The sequence below is a fragment of the Rissa tridactyla genome, chromosome 1, assembly GCF_028500815.1.
Source record: "Rissa tridactyla isolate bRisTri1 chromosome 1, bRisTri1.patW.cur.20221130, whole genome shotgun sequence".
Lineage (NCBI taxonomy): Eukaryota > Metazoa > Chordata > Aves > Charadriiformes > Laridae > Rissa > Rissa tridactyla.
This window is the reverse complement of record NC_071466.1, coordinates 88917474-88936406: the sequence shown is the minus strand read 5'-3', so window position 1 is coordinate 88936406 and position 18933 is coordinate 88917474. Positions and strand designations below refer to the sequence as shown.

Genomic DNA, 18933 nt, shown 5'->3' with positions numbered 1-18933 from the left:
AGATATATCAGTTCTCTCTATGTATATAATGACAGAAACAATACAACTTGAAAATCCTTAGGTAATTCTCATATATTAGGAACGTGGCCAACTGAGCTGCTTAACAAGACACCCAGGAGAAGAGAGACAACAAATTAAAGGTTATTTAGCTCAACTCCAATCTTGAACGCAGAACTAGAGATTTCCAGAAGAACAAAAGCAGCAACTGCCACAATGAGTGTCAAGAACAGACAACTGAGTAACTGTAAACAAATAGGTGTATGCAGTAATTAACTAACCCTGACACTGTAAAGCAGCTTCAGGAAATAAAGTGAATTTGGTTTTGCTCACCAGTTTATCCCAGTAGATTCTGTTTATGCAAGTGTCACTAATGACACCAACCACCTTTATCATGCTGTTAAGTTACTTCAGTCACTGCTTGAGAAATTAGAGTGTATAATAAAGTGTTTAAAAGCACATACAACAAGACAGAGACAGAAATTTTTCATCATTCACATGCTAAGGTTAGACTTGAACATATTTAGACATATTCAACTGTCATAAGAATTACAAATACATTTAACTGATTTGAGCTTTCCTGCATCTGGAAGGACTGGCCCTGAGACCGAGACATCATACAATGTCACTGCATCAATGCAGACCAGAATTCAACTGTTCTGATATCCAAACAGCAAGATGACATTGCAAGATGACATAGACAAGATCATCAACAGTATTATGCTTTATTTTAGTCACTTCATACACAAGGCTGGTAAAAGAACAGTTTGCCCTGCCTCCACCCCAGAAGGAGATCCAACATGGGAGAAATAAATATTTTTAAGAGAGAACAGAGGACATAATTTATAGGAAGGAAATCTACTCACCTGCCATTTTTTTTGATGTAGGTTGCTAAATAACCATGGTCTTCCCAGTTATGAACTGTTTCTGTCATTCCCTGCTCCTGAAAAATGGGCTGTAGAGCTTTAAGAACAGCATTGCAATCAGCTGTGAGATTAAAGAGGAAAAAAATTAGTAAGGATTTTTTTTTTTTTTAAAGGCTCAACAGTTTTTGCTGGCAGCCTGGAGTACATACTCTGAGTTTCATCTGCACAATAGCTTTCCTGTACCTTCTCCCCTCCCCACCTCCATCCCGAGATATGTTCTTCAGTGAATGGGGATCCAAACAATTTAAATCAGTCTTTACCCCTGAGCAAAACTGGTTATCTACAATGGATGTAATAAGAGTACTTTTATATGGCTACTATTGGTCACCAACTGTATCACAATCCAGTGAAGTCCCTACTCATGTGTTTTTGTTTTTTTTTTTAATCTCTTAAAAAGACACAAACAACCCCAGAAAGAAACCACAGCACTGACAAGAAACTTAGTAGTTTCCCTGTCTTATGGCTTGACATTTTTTCCAAAGGCATTGAAAACTAGACAGGACAAGACACCCTATCCACTCTGCCCTATAGAAACATCCTTTTTCTAACATCTAGGACAGAGCAAGCCCCCCCAGCTGAATTCTTCATGATGCTATGGAAAAGGCCTCACAAAAATTCCCTTGGAAGTAACTAAAGAAGTTACTCTGGTAATTATCTTCAAAAGCAAGCTGATTATTTGTCCATAAAGATGTTTCTTCAGTCAGAATGTGCAAGTGTCAGAAGCCCCAGGTTTGCTGTACACATTAGTTTTGTGTTTTGTTTTTGTTTTTTTTTTTTTTTTTAAATAATCTTCATTACAGCCATTTTAGATGCACCATTCAAATAAGCGTCCCAAAAACAAGTTGCAAGTTTTGTCAGACTTTGGAATTGATGAGGCAAGTTCATAGAGGATGATGGTAAAGGTACACCTACCCGAACGGGAACAAAACTGGAAAGACTGTCATACCAGTGTGTCAGTGAGAGATCTACCAGTATTACTCTACAGGCTGTCCCAGTAAGGGAAGTATCATTTTTGCTTCACAAATACAGAACTAAGCCACTGCAGTCATGCAATATATCAATAATGTAACCAGGATTTAGAGTCTTTCTATCAGAGAAATCACCTGCCACAGCCACATTAGAAGCACAGTTTATAACCAAATGCTTCAGCACTCACTCGTTGTTCCCCTTGCCCCAAGCTATTGAAGAGTTATTCCTGAGGTAATTATTTTGTTTTACTCCCTGCCCCCAAATGCATACACTTTGGAAACCAGTAAGTGTAGCCTACAGACACAATCAGCAATAGTCTCCAGGATGTTACTGATCTGCACAAGCTTCAAACAAGCAAACAAATCTATACCAAGTAAATCACAAGATTTGGCTCATCTATCTTCTTTACACAACTCCACAGCAGACTAAACTGAAAACTTTATTGCTTGAAATCTATGTTTGCCCATCTGTAAAGCCTGGACTCTATTATCCCTGTATGATTTAACAAGACAGGCTGAAATAACAGATGAAGCATTCACTTCAGTTTTCCTCTACACAAAGCCAAGAGCGAACCAGTTCCCCAATACCTTGCCAAGGATATTTATTAAAAGCGGAAAGGGCCTGCTTCTTACTGTTCATACTATCTGATCTTGAATGCATTTTCTGAGATAAATATTTTTCACCGTCTACATCTCACTAACTCATGTTGCAAATCATGGGGAAATAAAACTAATGAAGAATAAGTTCTGTTGGACAACAGTAAGTGATCTGACTGCTGGCCTTTTCTCAGTAGCACCATTGATGATTTTTACCCTCACTGATGAGACATTCCACACACAGTCCACTACCACTGTGAAGCTTTTTTCCCCCCTCCTCACCCTCCTGTCAAAAACTGTGCCTTTTGTACCAGTAAGTTTTTATATTTCCTGTCCAGCATCAGTCAGGTACCACACCATGGCGCAGGCAATAATTAAGGCTCCGAGTACACAGTTTATGTGCCCAGTAACTGTGGTTACGGTAAGTGGCCAACAATCAAGCCACCATGTTTTTGTGACAAAAGCACAAATAAGCGGGGCCTTAATTAGAGCCACAGTTCTTAACCTGGTTCTGGTCTCATGCACTGGGAAGGCAACTTTGCACTGCACACTTTAAACTTACAGTTTCCAGCATGCATCAACACTCTTTTTGGGGAGGATAAGAGCTGCTGCTCCAGCGCCAGTATATTCAAAGAATTTTTGTTACTTCAGACATGTGGTCCCCTCATTTTGCTTGGCATTTGCTTCCTTGCCCCACTCCTTCACCTTATCCCTCATCTCTTATGAAACCCATGCTCATTTCCTCTCCTTACTTATTTCTTATGTTACCACCACAACAATGTTAAACAAGAACCGAGTTGAATAATGCACAGCATTCCCTTCCAGGCCAGCAAATTAGCACAAAACCCAAACTGAAGCAGTATGCACCTAACACCCAGACCACTCCACCTTACAGTTCCTGCAAGATATTGAAGTAGTAAGATGGAGAACAGACTCTGGAAGAACTGAACTGCTCATACCACATTTAGCCTGGCTGCTTTCAACAACTTCAAGGATTCCTGCTAGGTGCATCTTGGCAGAGACTGCAGGACAAATCATCACTGATGTTTTTCTGCTCCATGAACATACTAGTCCCTCACAAGCTGCTCGTCATTCACCACTACATTTCTTTGCTAAGCAGCAAGGCACAAGCTTGATTGAGTTCTTCCTATTATGCGATTAACTTTAGGAAATTAAGATGACAACAACAGGCTCTTTCATCAGATCTCCTTTTGGTTATACCACACAAGATTTGCCTCAAAGGGCTAATTAATTCTCCAAAGTTGAAGACTCCTTTTTAAAGTGTTTGAGGCATCAGTGGTTGCTTGAAGGCATCAGGAAGCTTCAGCAACCTCAGGATCTCTCACCCAAATCCACTTGCCACCACTCACTTCAAACTCAGATATCCTATATCAAGCATTGATAAGCAAAAAGGACAATGGTGATCAGAACTGTACAGACACCTTTGAATCTACATCAAAATGTTAATTCAAGTAGTCATTAAATTTTTTTCCTAATCAGAAACAAAGGAAACATAATCTGGTCACCAAGTATGAAATACTGTTTTAAGTATTTGATAATTATTTGTCAGAAAGAATGAAGAGGCCCAGAGTTTCAACTGTAGAGAACAGAAACAAAAACACTGTACAAGATTGAGATCCCTATTTTTCAAGGGAGTTAATGCCTAGTTAAGCCAGACAATTTTGGTATTTCAGTTGAAGAGATGATCTCCAGCAGTTGCAGATGTTCCTCTGAAATTTTAGCAGCAGAGAAGACATTATTTGACAGCAATCTGTGAACATAAGCACAGCTCAAGGTCCAGAGCTACTGTGAGCATCCAGTCTGGCCTCCTGCATAACACTAACTAATTTCCCCCAGATACTCTAACACTCAGTTCAGTAATCTGCTATTGAGCCAGACTATCTCTAAAAATATTCTGGTTTAAGACCTCCTCATACCAGAGGATTGACAAAAATCTTAGTAAGCTATGGGAACAGATTAGCTCTCATTTGAAAATATTCACCCCATTTCCGACTTCAAATTCTTCTTACCCTGATTTTGAATCATTTCCTCTAGCAAGCAAGAAAGAATGCAATATAACCAAAACAGGACACATCAAAGCACTTATATATGCTTCCACATCTCTGAATGTATTTTTCTCTTGGTAGCTAACACTTTCAGTGGAGAAAGGTGAAGAAAAAAACATAAGTTAAGTGAACTGCTTCATTAACAACACATTATGAGTTAGAGTACATTAGGAGCCAAAACGCAGAATATGCTAATAGTAAACAGCAACCTGAATGACTGACATATTGTTTCAGTTCAGAGCCGTTTAAATTAATTGTTTCAATATATTAAGTCATTGTGTTGTGCAAGTCTGAAATTCTCACACATGGGCACTCTCTACCCATCAACTTCAATTCTTCAAAAACCTCACAGGAAAAAGGAAATATGCAGAGACAAGGTGGGAAGGTGTCAGGTACAACCGATGAAGGGAACACACCTGAGAAAAGAGATTCATCTCTAGCCAGGTGAAGTCCCAGGGGCAGTTCCAGAGGCAAGGAGCAGGAGGATGGTCCTTCAACCTGCTGCAACAGCACACCTCACTGCTCTGGCCACCAAGCCCACCACAGTCACATCAGGCCACCCTCAGCACCTCCCCTCCACCACCACCGACTGGAACTACAGTAACCAGGCTTACAGGTGTTCCTCTCATTCATAGACTAATCTGAGGTATAATATTGACATTGGAAAAATCTCAGTCTTAATTATGATAAAAACTCCAGAATTAGGTGTGTGCTGCAGAAATGCTTAGTGAGCAAAACATTCATAAATTTTAAAATCCAGAGACAAGGAGAAACTTCAGGCTCCAGTGCCTGTATTTCACATGTCCTAGATTTCCTTTAGGCACTAAAACAAATGGAGAAATAACAAAAAACAAAGCGACAAAAGTCGCCATAGTTTATGGAAAGCCAACAGCCTCATCTTACTAGCCCACCCTCTCCCCTACATATATAAGTACAAAGCAGTACAGAATAATTTGTAGATAACTGGTGATTATCATTTAGTCATCAACTCCTGCATGGCAATCTTTTTCTTAAAACTTGAAAACTTAACAACCGTACTCCTTTTGTCCTGGTTAAAAGGATCTGCCAGCATGGAAAAAAAATCAGTGCACAGAGCACACTAGTGTTAGACTATCCAGAGAAGTTTCCACAGAAATATCACTGGCTCAACTATGAGTTCAGAATGACAACAGTTCCCTTAACTGGTTCTTTTCCTTGAAAAAGGACTACAGAATAAATGCATGCCTCACAAGAATGAGAGGACTTTCTCCAAGAACACCCTGAAGCCCCTGCTTGCATTACTCCCCAGGACAAAGAAGCTACCTTTTGCCTGACAGGTTAACAGATACAAATGAAAGACAACTGGCTTTAGAAACATGCACCTCCCAGGTACTAAATTTGGAAGTCTCCTGTCAGAATCTGCATACACACAGGAAGAATCCTTTGTTTTGTCCTTGCCATTTTTGTGAAAGCAGAAAACAGCAGGAACCAGAAAGCTATATTAAAATTATTCCTTTCAATCAGTTTGCACCTGTGAGAATCAACCTCTTCATGCTGACTCATGCACAGACATCAACAAATCATGCATGGCTTAAAAAAGGGGCAGCAGGTGGAAACAGTCATCTACTATTCACCCACCCATGAGAAAACAGATCAAAGTTTCCCTGTGCACTTCCTCCATTTCATTATTCTGTATTACAGGAGGTTAAGAGCAGAAAGCTGCTTTTTCTTGAAGTTTCCACAGAACATCCTCCACACTCCTACTCTGAGAACTTCCAGCTACATAGTGAATACAGGCAAATTAAGCCATATTGTGCCCCAACAGCAAGTGCATGAACTCACCAGCACATCCATGTCATCACCACAGTCAATATAAATCACCCACAGTGCATCCAAGCGTCCGTTAGAAATTATACATAAAGCAACCACAAACCAGAATGAGCTCTCCAAGTATTAAAGACACCCAGCTACCAACAGGCTGATTCAACCCTCATTCTTCTGCTGCACTACCACTACCTTTCTATCAGCTCAGATTGCCAATAATACACACAAAACACACCCATATGAGATAACAAATCTCTGACAGACACTAGAAGCCTTTTAACACAGTATTTGCAGCATTTCTGAGAGCATGATAGGTTTTTCGTCTTATATCCAGCTAAATACATTACTCTTGCAAGAAACATCTTCCCTTTCTTCCAGCGTTCTGCACAAGTTAAATGTGACCTGCCTCTTCCCTTCCCACCCACGCTCCACAGCTACCAGCCACCTTTTCCCCAAAACATCCAACCAACTAGGGACTGAACTCCAGATGTTTTTCTGTGTCGACCAATGCCAAGCTAAAGCTGCACTGCCGCCAAACAGAGCACTCCCACCCTCTCTCATTGCTGCCTCTTCCTGTACATTCATGCACCAGACTCAACTGGGGAGGTAGGGAGGTGGCATGGGAAGCATCCAAAACCAACGCGCAACATATATTTTAAGAGCTAGTGCTGACATAAAAAGGAGTGAGAGGGAAGGGTGAAAGAGTGCTTAAGGCAATGATGTGACCATACCCCCTGAGCAAGCCTGTAGTTCACCTGAGGTACGATTTTCCTACCTAAGTCAATTCTGTGTAGATCCCTCTGGCACAGCTGTGTCAGGTAGATACTGCAGAATGGAAGGCATTGGAAGCAACCTCTGGAGATTGTCTCATCCAACCCCCTGCTCAGAGCAGGATCAACGACCACAGGTTGCTTAGCACCACATGCAGTCAGGTTTTCACTCTCTCCACAGAGTAAGACTCCACTGCCTCTGTGGGTAACCTGTTCCTGTGTTCAATCACCCTCACAATGAGAAGCGTTTTCTTATGTTGAGATCAAGTTTCATGTGTTTCAATTTGTGCCCACTGCCTCTTGTCCTGTCACACAGGGCACCACTGAGAAAAGATCAGCTCCGTCTTCTCTACTCTGCCCATGAGGTTTGTTGTTGTGGTTTTTTTTTTTTAATGTATAGGTGTAATTCAACACAGTGCTTAGAGACATGGTTTAGTGGTGGACTTAGGTTAACAGCTGAACTCTATCTTAAGGGTCTTTTCCAACCTAAATGATTCTATGCGGGCAAGATCCCCCTGAGCCTTCTCTGCTCAAGGCCGAGCATTCCCAGCTAATCTAGGCCTCTCTTTGTATGACAGATGCTCCAGTCCTTTAATCATGTTCATGACCCTACACCAGGCCTACTCCAGTAGGACTAACTCTCTCTTGTACTGGGGAGCCCAGCACTGGACCCAGCACCCCAGATATGCCTCACTGGGGCTGAGCTGAGGGCAAGGATCCCTAGGCTGAAGGCAAAGCTGTCCCTATCTTGTACTTGTGTATGGGGTCATTCTTCCCAGGTACAAGACTTGGTACTCCCTTTGGCTGAGCTTCATTGGGTTCCTGTAGGCCAGGAGGGCCTACAGTACATCAGTCATCCCTCCCCGGTTTGTGTCATCTGCAAGCTTGACAAGGATGCACTCTGGAGCAATACCTAGGTCATTAATGAAGATATTAAAGTGCATTGGCCCCATTACCTACCCCTCCTTGGGCACACTACCACTGACTGGCCTCCAAGTGGACTTTTTGTTGCTGATCACAACAATCTCTCAGGCCCAGCAATTCAGTTTTCAGTCCACCTCACTGTGGATTTCTCCAACTTGTACTTTCCCACTTTGTCCATGAAGATGTTATTGGAAAGACTAGATGAAGTCTAGATAAAACAGCAACTGCTACTCTTCCCTCCTCCATCAAGCCAGTCTTTTGACCACAGAATGCTATCATGTGGGTCAGGCATGATCTATCCTTTGTAAATCTATGTCAGCTATGCTTTCTAGCCCTCAACAGGTCTAGAAATAGTTTCCAAAACTACTTACTCCATCACTTTCCCAGATATCAAGATAAAGTTAACTGGCATGTAGTTCCCTGGGTCTCCCTTCTTGGTATTTTGAAGACAGGAGTGATATTGATTTTCTTTCAGTACCAGATTCTTTACCCAGATGCACCAAGTGCATCAGTATAGGGCCACACACCTACAAAGAACAAGGAACCTGGTCCTGGGCAAAGAGTACCACACACCTTCACAATTTACACCACCTTCTTCCCTCATCTTTCCCATACGCAGAAGTCTCCCAAAGTTGAGTTGTCTTCCCTCTGCCCCTCACCAGAATGAGGTCTGTGAAAGCACATCTTCAGACAAAGGAATGCAAAAGGTGGGGAGGGGCAGAGAGGAAGAGAACCTACTTCAACTTTCCTAAAACCACCTTTAAAAAGCTAAACTTCGCTTTGTAGTTTTAAAAACACTACTGTAACTTTAGTAGTAACAGTGATGAAATTAACATAAAATATAATAAATATATGTAATATAATAAATTTTATAGTGAGGGGCCCCTTTTTTTTCCCTCCTGACAGCCCACAGACTGATTTCCAATTAATATATTCTTGACTTCTGGAAGATCAAAGCCTTACTGAAGGCATTTTGCATTTTAAGAGCACTCAGGAAGGATAGATTTACGTCCTCAATTGGTCAGTAGGATTTATCTGGGAGACTGTTACACATACAGACACACACTTGTGTACAGATAGTTTTATTAAGTCATTCAGAACAACTGAAAGAAGGCTTAAAACAGATCACTTAAGTGAAGCAGCTCAGCTTTGTTATTAAACTTTTACTACACGTAGTAATAAATGTATTTACTAATCTCTAAAATTCTGCCACACAGAATCTCCACCCGCTTGTTAGACAAGGAACATCAGCCAGAGTTCAGGAGGACAGCAGGTATACGTGGCTTCTGCATTATGCCATGGTCCTGCAGAGATACCTGTAAGAGCCAGGACACATCATCCACAGAAGTCTTTCTGAAAATTTGTACCAGTGCAAAGAGACAAGCAATTAAACACAGACATCTGCCTACATATAAGCTCAATTATTATGAGCATCATTAATAAAATACCCACAGACAGGAAAATAAACCTGTGACTGTAACAGTGAATGACTACAGCAGAGCCAGCAAAGTCAAGGTTAAAGTATTTGCAGCATGTCTGAATCTGAAACTACTTGAAAGAACAAAGACAAAGGATCAGCTTCCAGAATCTACCTAGATTATTTTTTTTTTCTTTTGCAGACATATTTGATTATCATCTGACATGACTTAGGAGTTACTTGGGAAACCTAGCACCACAAGCACAATTTTCCTGGCTTGTTTACTGCACAAATACAGGGTTCCTGCTTGTGGATTCATCAACATCAACAGCTCACTCCTGATGACTCCTGCATCACAATGCACTAGCACTAAGTTTAAAAAGAACTTGCCACAGGGACCTATAGAGGGGTTTCTCCTTGCTAGCTTTTGGCAAAACTTTTTTAAGAGTCCCTCATTGCTGCTGGAAGCACTTGAGGAACCATTTTCAGCTGGCTATTAGAGGAATGTTTTTCAGTTAGGTAGGACAAGTCCTACAAGAACATTCCATAAGACAAAAATAAGTTTAAGACAGCAAGCGTGCCGAATTGTGACAGCCAGAACAACTCTGAAGACGAAACTTAGTATTGCTCCTTCAAAAAGAAATTCAGCAAGATGATAAAGGCCAACAAAGAACTGCCAGGTGACTATATACTTTTCACAGTAGTCACACACAGAATTAAAGAATGTTTAAGAAGGCTCTACCACTCACTTTGACATTTACAAAGTATTCATTTCTGTATTTTTTGATAAAATAAATGCTTTAAAAGCAGTTTTCTTACACCTGGCATCTAATTGCAACTAGTGATGTGACATCCTATTATGGTTAACAACAACTTTTTACATGCAGATCTTCTGGAATGGTGCACAGCAGCTTACCAGAAGTCCTGCTACTCTACTGTAACTCTGGAAGAAAAACCATTTATAGGCCTCCACAAGTAACAGTGGCTGGCATTCTGTAAGTCACATTGCTGCTTAATAATCACACAAAAGTTTAGTTAAGAAAGAAATTTTTAACTTTCTTCCTTTCCCTAATTGCTACTTTACCCTGTAAGTTTCTTACTGGTTTTTCCACTTCATACAAATTCACTTTTCTTTAATATAGAAGCAACATTTGCTTATCTAGAAACAGACACATGAGATGTTTGTCACACTGTTCTGGACAAACCACAAACAGTATCTTTCACCTTTTAAACATCTAAGTCTCACAGACTCTTCCAGACTTGCTGTGTGGTCAAGTTTAGTTTTCCTAAGGAAAGACAGCATTTCATTGAACTTCTTGCACAACTTCATCCCAACAGATCAGAGCTGACCAACAGGCAAAGAGGTAAGTCAAAGGCATTTACAAACATTCTTAAGTTTAAGTTTGGCATACCACCTTTACACAGAGTATTTATGCACTCAGAAATCTTACTTCATATGATATGTAGCTTGAGCCTTAGCAGCAATAAATGTTTTTTTTTTTTTTTTTCCAATGCCCCAGTTCCACTAACTTAATTTGTCTCTCCCACTAATGCATTAACTGAAATCCATCAACTGGCATATAAAGACTGTTCACATAAACACTGTCACCTGTTGAAAGAGCTGTAGCCCTTCCATTCAAAAAAGCAGTAAAAGACAAAATGTACTTGGTAACAGAACTTCAGCATACCCAAATAGCACCAGTTCTCCTGTTCACTTACATCTCTCAAGCCACTTTCATCACCTGGTATCTGCCCATCTTCTAGAAGTGTATTAGGTAAAGTGATTAGTCTTGTCATATGTATTTCTCTCCTTCCAAGAATTTTGCTATTAAAAAAGGCATGGTCAGAGAAAAGTACCTGAAATGGGAAATACTGATGTGTCAAAAGCAGCCTTTACTTCCTGCAGGAATCTGTTCCACAGCCTCAAACTACAGCCTCATGGAAAGTGTCTCCCATGCTGTCAATGTTCACCTTTGCAGGTGACAGTTCCTTCATGTCTGAACAAGGAGCCATTGAGTACTTGACATCATGCTGGAGAATCAGATAATTATATTTTCAGAGTTCCATTCATAAAGCATTTTAATCTTCAAAACTGGAAATCAACAAAAGCAGGGAACGAGTTCACAGCAGTCCTCGCTGCTAAAAACAGAAAGCTATTAATTCCTGTATTAACTCCTCCTGACAAGCCCCATTTGTGCCCTGACACACAGCAGGCCAGTTCTTGGTCCAGGCCTGTTAGAACTAGATTATGGAGACCTGCAGGGCTCAGCTGGGACCAGCCCAGCCAAGCGCACAGCCTGAGCCCACGCTGCTCACAGGGGCTCCTAAGGGAGCTCAACTAGCACAGACCCATTCCTGAACTACAGCTGCAAGCTGGAGGCAAACACACCTTTAGCCAAGGCTGATAACAGTTGCAAGATTTACTTGAGTTCCATTAAATCTTTATTTACATGGTCTTCACATACAGCTCATAGCCAACGAGTCAGCAAATTCTGATAACGTACCATAAATCAATATGGTAAAGAAAAGAGATAAGCATATCATCTGCATGTTATCATTGTAATCAGATGTTTCAGCACTTCAGACAACCCAGTACTTGACAGAACCAGACAAATTGAGCTACCAGGCTCAGAGATACTGTTACCTCCAAACATGTTCAAAATATACTTAATGTGTTGTTACTGCTAACTGCAGCCACCTCCAGTCATAGAAGCCGATCTGCCTCATAAGAAATAACAGAGCTGTAGAATATCTAGGTACATCAGGCAACAAAAACACCCATTATAGAGAATATCAATTTAAAAATAACTATATTCAGCCAAGTGCTCAAAGGTTATAAATGAGAAAACTCACCAATAAAATCTTAGAAATTGCCAAGTATTTAGTATTAGTTTAAGCCTTTCTCCTTCATACACAAGATTCTGACAGACTTGTGGAAAAACTCTGCAAGAGACACCAAGTTTTCAATGCCAGACACCTCTTCCTGCTTTCTCTGGTATTTCCACACTTAGTGCAGGATGAATTATGACTCAGAACTGCTGATTATCTGCTTATTAAACCAAACCCGCACCAATTCCAAATTGTCTTTACTACAGCAGGATACAGCTTACCACACACAAGCAGCTGAACTTGTGAAGTGTTTTCACAGGTAGAAATTCAGAGATTGCAGAAGGGAAATGCCAATACAGTCGTTACAGTAAGGAAGCTCAACTACAAGGCTGCAAAGGGATGTAGAACTAAACTAGGCTTTGCCAACTCTTTCCTCCCCTCCAAAAGTTTAGATCAGCACAGCCAAAAAACAAGCATAGAATTGTGATCCTGCTCTATGAAGAGCATTACAACTTCAAATCAAAACAAAGACAAGAATGAAATTATCAGCTTAACTGCATGCAATTCAAATATTTAACAATTTGATAGCCTAAGTAAAAACTTCAATACTGAAAGAACTGTTAGTATAGTAACTTAGAACACCTTATAGTCAAGATTCTTCCAGAACACAACATGTATGACCAGTTAGTTATTATACTTTTAAGGATGTCAAATACTAAGGTATATCATGCAGTATTATCAAACAGTTGTAAACAACAAAAAAAAAAATCTTTACACCCCTGACTGCATATAAAAGCTTCACCTGGCAGCACTCATGTCTGCTTAAAAGTAGGCCAAAAGTCTAAGATTCAGGATTGCCAGAAGAGTTAACGGCACTTTCTTACATTGTAATGGACACTTCAGCTGAGACATTTTATGTCTTTTTAATTAACTTGTAAAGCATTTAAATGCATCCCCTTGCAAGAGCCTCCAAAAGAAGTTCTGTAATCGTTTGTCTCCAATAAGTGCAGTTATGCAGCAAAACACTAACCAAAGCATAAAACAGTTCACATGACTCCAGTTAGATTTTTTTTTCACATAATGTATTAGTAAAGAGTATCTCTTAATATATTGTCTACATCCAGCAACATTTAGACGTAAGTACTGCAGCCATTAACCATCAAACAGGCTTGATTTTCTCACCAATTTTTCCCCCCCAGTGTCAGAATTGAGCAGTGGACCCTGCGGGACAGGAACAAAGCCACTGACAAAGGGCCTAAAGAGGAGGCTCAGCCCACAAAAGGTCATTCCCCTCTTCTTTCTACCTCCATGAAAACGTTAGTTTGAAGAAAAACAGGCCATGTGCACACATGTGCCTACTTATCCTTTTTCTTAAAAACCCAAGCATTGCCTTACCTGCATTACTGCCCTGGCATTCCCAATGTATGTTAATTCACACACAAGTTTCATATGAATTTACTGCAGTAATTGGGTCAGTTCAGGCAATCACTGCTCTCCTCCACCAGCTCAATTATCTGTGCCCTGGCCCTGAATGTTGTCAGCGCAATTGTTTGTGCAGCTGTACTATAAACCATATAATCCCCCCCCAAGCAATAATCCCAAACAGTAAACTTTAATACAGTTAAAACTAATTTTCCAACAAGTTCTTACCCTTTCAAAGCAACTTTCTGAAGCAAATAAGAAAAACCCAAATCTAAAGTCTCCATATTATCTCCACCCCCTTAAAGAAACTTGAAGAACATTAACCATTTTAATACCCAACAACCAAGAAAAGCAAGCTTATATGACACATTCATACATGGATGGAAACACTCCCATGTATGAGCAGATTCACAACATACAGTAATCTAAGCTCAATTCTGTATAGGTGTAAGGCACCAAGCACCTACTTCCATAATAAAGTCCTTACATTAAGTAACTCAAGGAGTCTCAAATGCCTCATTTCTGACTGACTAACAAAGATGTCATTAGCCCAGAAGTGAAAGGAATGGCTAAAGCCTTATATATGCACCAATTAAGAAAGGTGAGCAATCTGCGTCCATTTTCATAAATGTTAAAGCACTCTTGTATTTCAGGATAAGGAACACTATGCTCTTTGCCTTCTGAAGTTGTCCACTTACCTCAAGGGCCACAGACAATAGCTAATATACCTGCTTATATTTAATTGCCTATTTTTTTAAAAAAAACTGATGGGATGCATAATTACAGGATGTATAGTTAGGAAGACAGACAAAAGGGCCTTTTTTCCTGTTAACTAATTTGTAGATTTTGTAGTATATTAAAAAATGTATTGAAGAGTTTGAAGAAAACTGACAGCTTTTAGTAAAGTGGCTTCATTCATCTCATGCAGCCCCACCCCCAAGAGTGTTATGTGTATCCTCCCAATCTCAAACCAACACAAGAGGACTTGTTTTCTCCTCCAACTCCCTACACCCATGTTATGTTTTCACTGACATTGGTTGGCATCTTTCAATACCTCCAACAACCTTACAGAAGTGATGATGGTAAACACCAAGAAGTACCAGTATTCCAGTTATCATTTTCAAGATCCTTGCTGAATACACATTTGAATCATGAAGAATGTACAGACATGCAGCACAGTCCAATATCCCAAGAGAACTGGACTGCCTGAAGAAAACAAGGCTGCTATCAAAGGGTTTTGGCACACGCCAAGGAAGCCAGCCAGTGCAAATGACCCACCAGAATCTACACCATTCTGTAGCACAAGCAGTTGCTAGCTAATAGCTACACAAGTATTAACACATGACAAAATCCCATCTTCCTAATGCAGAGTTGTGCCCTCCAGATCTTTTCACTGAAATCCAAAGACAGCCTCCCTCCTCTATTCCCTGACAACCTCAAAAGGCTGAGGATGAAGACAAGCCACACACAATGCAGCACATAAAGAAACAAACAGATCCTAGAAGAATGTTAACACCCCAGAAACACTACCCTATCCTTTATAGTCATGTTCAACCTTGATTGTGGACAATTAACAGTGAAGCCTTTTTTTCCTTCAGGATTGGGAGAACACCGGATAGCTACTCTGTTAAGTGGGAACACTGAGAACCATATTCAAAAGATTTCAACCACCATATATGCAGCACCTCTCCCATGAAGACAGGCTGAGAGAGCTGGGGTTCTTCAGCCTGGAGAAGAGGAGGCTCCAGGGAGACCTTATAGCAGCCCTCCAGTACCTGAAGGGGGCCTACAAGAAAGCTGGGGAGGGGCTGTTTGCAAGGGCATGTAGCAATAGGATGAGGGGCAATGGTTTTAAACTAGAGCAGAGTAGGTTTAGATTAGACATTAGGAAGAAGTTCTTTACAGTGAGGGTGGTGAGACACTGGAACAGGTTGCCCAGAGAGGTGGTGGAGGCCCCATCCCTGGGGACATTCAAGGCCAGGCTTGATGAGGCTCTGAGCAGCCTGATCTAGCTGAAGATGTCCCTGCTTACTACAGGGGGGTTGGACTAGCTGACCTTTAAAGGTCCCTTCCAACCCAACACATTCTATGATATAACACCTCTGTCATACACAAGCAGATTCTTAAGGAAGCGGACACCATAACCTTGTACAGTTATTGCACAATGCACTGCAATGCATCTTGCAAACTATTGAACAAACTTGCTTTCATAGACTAAAGTCTTGCCTTCATAGAAACTGGCAAGTTTAACAGGTATATTAACACCTACCAAAAATACATATTTTTCAAAAACTGAGGACACAGCTAATGTTTTGAGGAATAAGGAGTATGCATTTACCAAGGTTAACAGATCCTATATTCTCCACAATACAAAGATGCAATAACTTCAGATGAGCTGTAGAGATAATATGTCACAAGATCAGAAGGTACAAAAACACACCTCTTATTTTACTAAATGCCATTTCATGGCATTCCCGACCATTCAGAAGTTTTATTGTCCACGTAATGTACAGTAAAAGCCTCAACTAGTTGATGATCCATGATTCAGCATTAAGCTTTAACTCTTTTAACACAAACTACAAACATACATTCACCATTTTTCCTCTGGAGGCAACCCTTTATGCTTTGGGCCATAGGCACTAGATGAGAGGAAAAAGTCCACATGAAAAGTAGAAACCAGCTTCAGAGCTGTCATGAGTGGAAGAAAGTTCTTCACATCTCAGTAAAGATGTCTATTGTGCCAAAATTAACTGAAGAAGGGAAAAAGGTTTCTTCCCCTCCTTTGATCTTCACAGCAAGACTTCTACAGTTGGTCCATCCCCCGTCCACATTTAGGTACATCCATCTTGATTGGAGAAATATCAAAACATTGTCTTCAAAAGTAAAGGCAAACAGAATAGAGAACCAACCTGGAAGCCAGACAATACTTAAGATTGTTACCACACTATTTTATTAATGGCATAGTTTTTGTATCTTAGAGCAGCTAATACAACTGCAGCTTGTTTTCAATACACATAGTCCTACTCTTCCCTGGCAATTCTGACTCTTCTGCAGAAGCCAGTTAGTTACTAACATAACCCTTGAACCCATGATAGTTCAAGTTACTAAACAGATAGGGTCACTGCAGGGGCTGGCTGGTATCCATGAAAATTGGTCTTAGACTACTTTAGCTTCTCAATTCTGCTTGTGCTAGATCAGTCAAGCATGAGTGGTAACGGTTTTGAACTGAAGGAGGGAAGATTTAGATTAGCTATTAAGAAGAGGGTGGTGAGACACTGGAACAGGTTGCCCTGGGAAGCTGTGGATGCCCCATCCCTGGAAGTGTTCAAGACCAGGCTGGATGGAGCTTTGAGCAGCCTGGTCTAGTGGGAGGTGTCCCTGCCCATGGCACAGGGGTTGGAACTAGATGATCTTTAAGGTCCCTTCCAACTCTAACCATTATATGATTATGATTCTATGAAGATGCAAGGAAAATGACAGGATTATCTCATTTGCCATTAGGTCACCATTAGAGTGGCTAAGCTGCACTATAAAAATCTCACTGTAAAATAGAAAGACTTCCACCACGAAACACATTCCAAAGCACACTGTTTGAGAGCTACTCCACTGATGCCTTCCCCCTCTCCGCTCCTGGCTCCCAGAAGTGCAAACGCAGCAATGTCACAAAGGACACAGTATGCAGCAGAGGCCCTGGGGTCAGGAACAAAGCTGTGGACAGATTTTTATCCGTAGATGAAGGGAACTGCCTTCACACCTACTTCCCTCCCTCCAAAAGGGGAAACGAAGAGGAAGGAGTAGGGCACAGAAGGCCAGGCCCCCGAGGCCCGCCGGTCCCGGGGCGGGCAGCCCGAGCTCAGTGACCACCGACGTCGCCAGCCAGCTTCGGCGACCATGGCGGCTTTCCCCCCGCCGCCTCCCCCCAATTAAACCTTTTCACCCATCTTGGCTGTTGAGAAACGTGGTGTCTCCCTCGGGTTTCTGGCTCGAACGTGCCCCCTACAGATAACGGCGGAGTAAAGCTCCGAAATAGCCGGCGGCTCATCCGAAGCCGAGCTTCATCGCTAATCACTTCCTTCGCGCTTCCGCGGCGGGGTTACAGAGACACCGCGGTGACACGGCCCTCACGCGTGGTACCGCGGCTCGCTCCGCGGGGGAGCCCAGCCCGCTCCATCGCCCCCAAGCGCGGTGCGAGGGCTGCGCTAACCGGGTCTCCGGGTCCAGGCGGGCTTCGCGGGGAGCCCCGCGGCCCGGCCGCTCGCCAACAGCCAGGCCCTCCCTCCCCCCAGGCCCGCGGCGCGGCACCTCCCGCCCGACCGCTTCCCCCTGTCGCCGGCGGGGAAAGCCCGTCCCGGCGGCCGCCCGGGGCCCGCCGCAGTGACCGAGCAGGGCGGGGGGCACCTGCGCGGCCCCTCCCGGCCCTTCACCGCCGCCTCGCCCCAAGCCAGGCTGCCCCCAACGCGGGGCGGCGGCACGGCGGGCTCAGGGCAGGAGGCCGCAGCCGGCCGCCCGCCTGCCCGGGGCGGCGGCGTAGCGGCCCGGGGGCACCTGCCCGGAGGCGGATGCCGGGGCGACGCGGGGGGACACACGGGCTACCCGGAGGGAGGCCCGGGGCAGGGGGCGACCGCGCGGGGCCTGGCGGGCGAGCAGCCGCTTCCTCAGCGGCTGAAGGGGCGAGGGGAGGTGGGGCGCGACACACCGCCGAGGCGGTGGGGGGGTGGCGAAGGGACGCGTCCCCCCCCCCCTTCTTCTCCTGTCCCCCACCGCGGCCGTTACCTGTGGCGCCGAGCAGGAAGTCCAGGGTGCTGTGCCGCGCTGCTGCTGCCGCCATAGTGAGGTAGAGCCCTGTGCCATGCCTGGAGGAGGCGGCGGCGCGGGGAAGCGCGGCGGAGCAGCCTATATGGGCGCTGGGGGCTGCAGCGGCGCCGCGGGGGCGGGCGGACGGGCGGCGGGCGGGGCGGGGTCCGGCCGGCGGGGCGGGGGCAATGGCGGCGAGCTGTGGCGGCCCGGCGTGGAGGGAGGGCTGGCGGCGGGGTGGCGCGGGAGCCGGGCCGGTGGCCGTGAGGGGAACGGGTGCCAGGCGAGGGGCAGTGGGTTGGGGGCGAGGGGCAGTTGGTTAGGGGTGGGGGGGCCCTCGGCGGGCCGCCGGCGGGAGCGCGGCCGCTGCGGCGCCTCAGCCCGGCGCTGGTGCCGGGCCGTCAGCTCCCGCCTCAGGGC

At 43.5% G+C, this 18933-nt stretch overlaps 1 protein-coding gene across 1 annotated transcript in view; it reads right to left on the bottom strand.

Moving 5' to 3' along the window:
* SMS (spermine synthase) overlaps nucleotides 1–18640 on the bottom strand; it is a 52220-nt gene extending 33580 nt beyond the window's left edge. The window contains exons 1-2 of the mRNA XM_054219928.1: nucleotides 18493–18640; nucleotides 864–984 (exon numbers count right to left, since the gene is read on the bottom strand). Coding sequence (XP_054075903.1) covers nucleotides 864–984; nucleotides 18493–18547 — 176 coding nt within the window. The 5' untranslated portion in view covers nucleotides 18548–18640. The remainder of the gene's footprint in view (nucleotides 1–863; nucleotides 985–18492) is intronic.
* Between the last annotated feature and the right edge of the window lie 293 nt (nucleotides 18641–18933).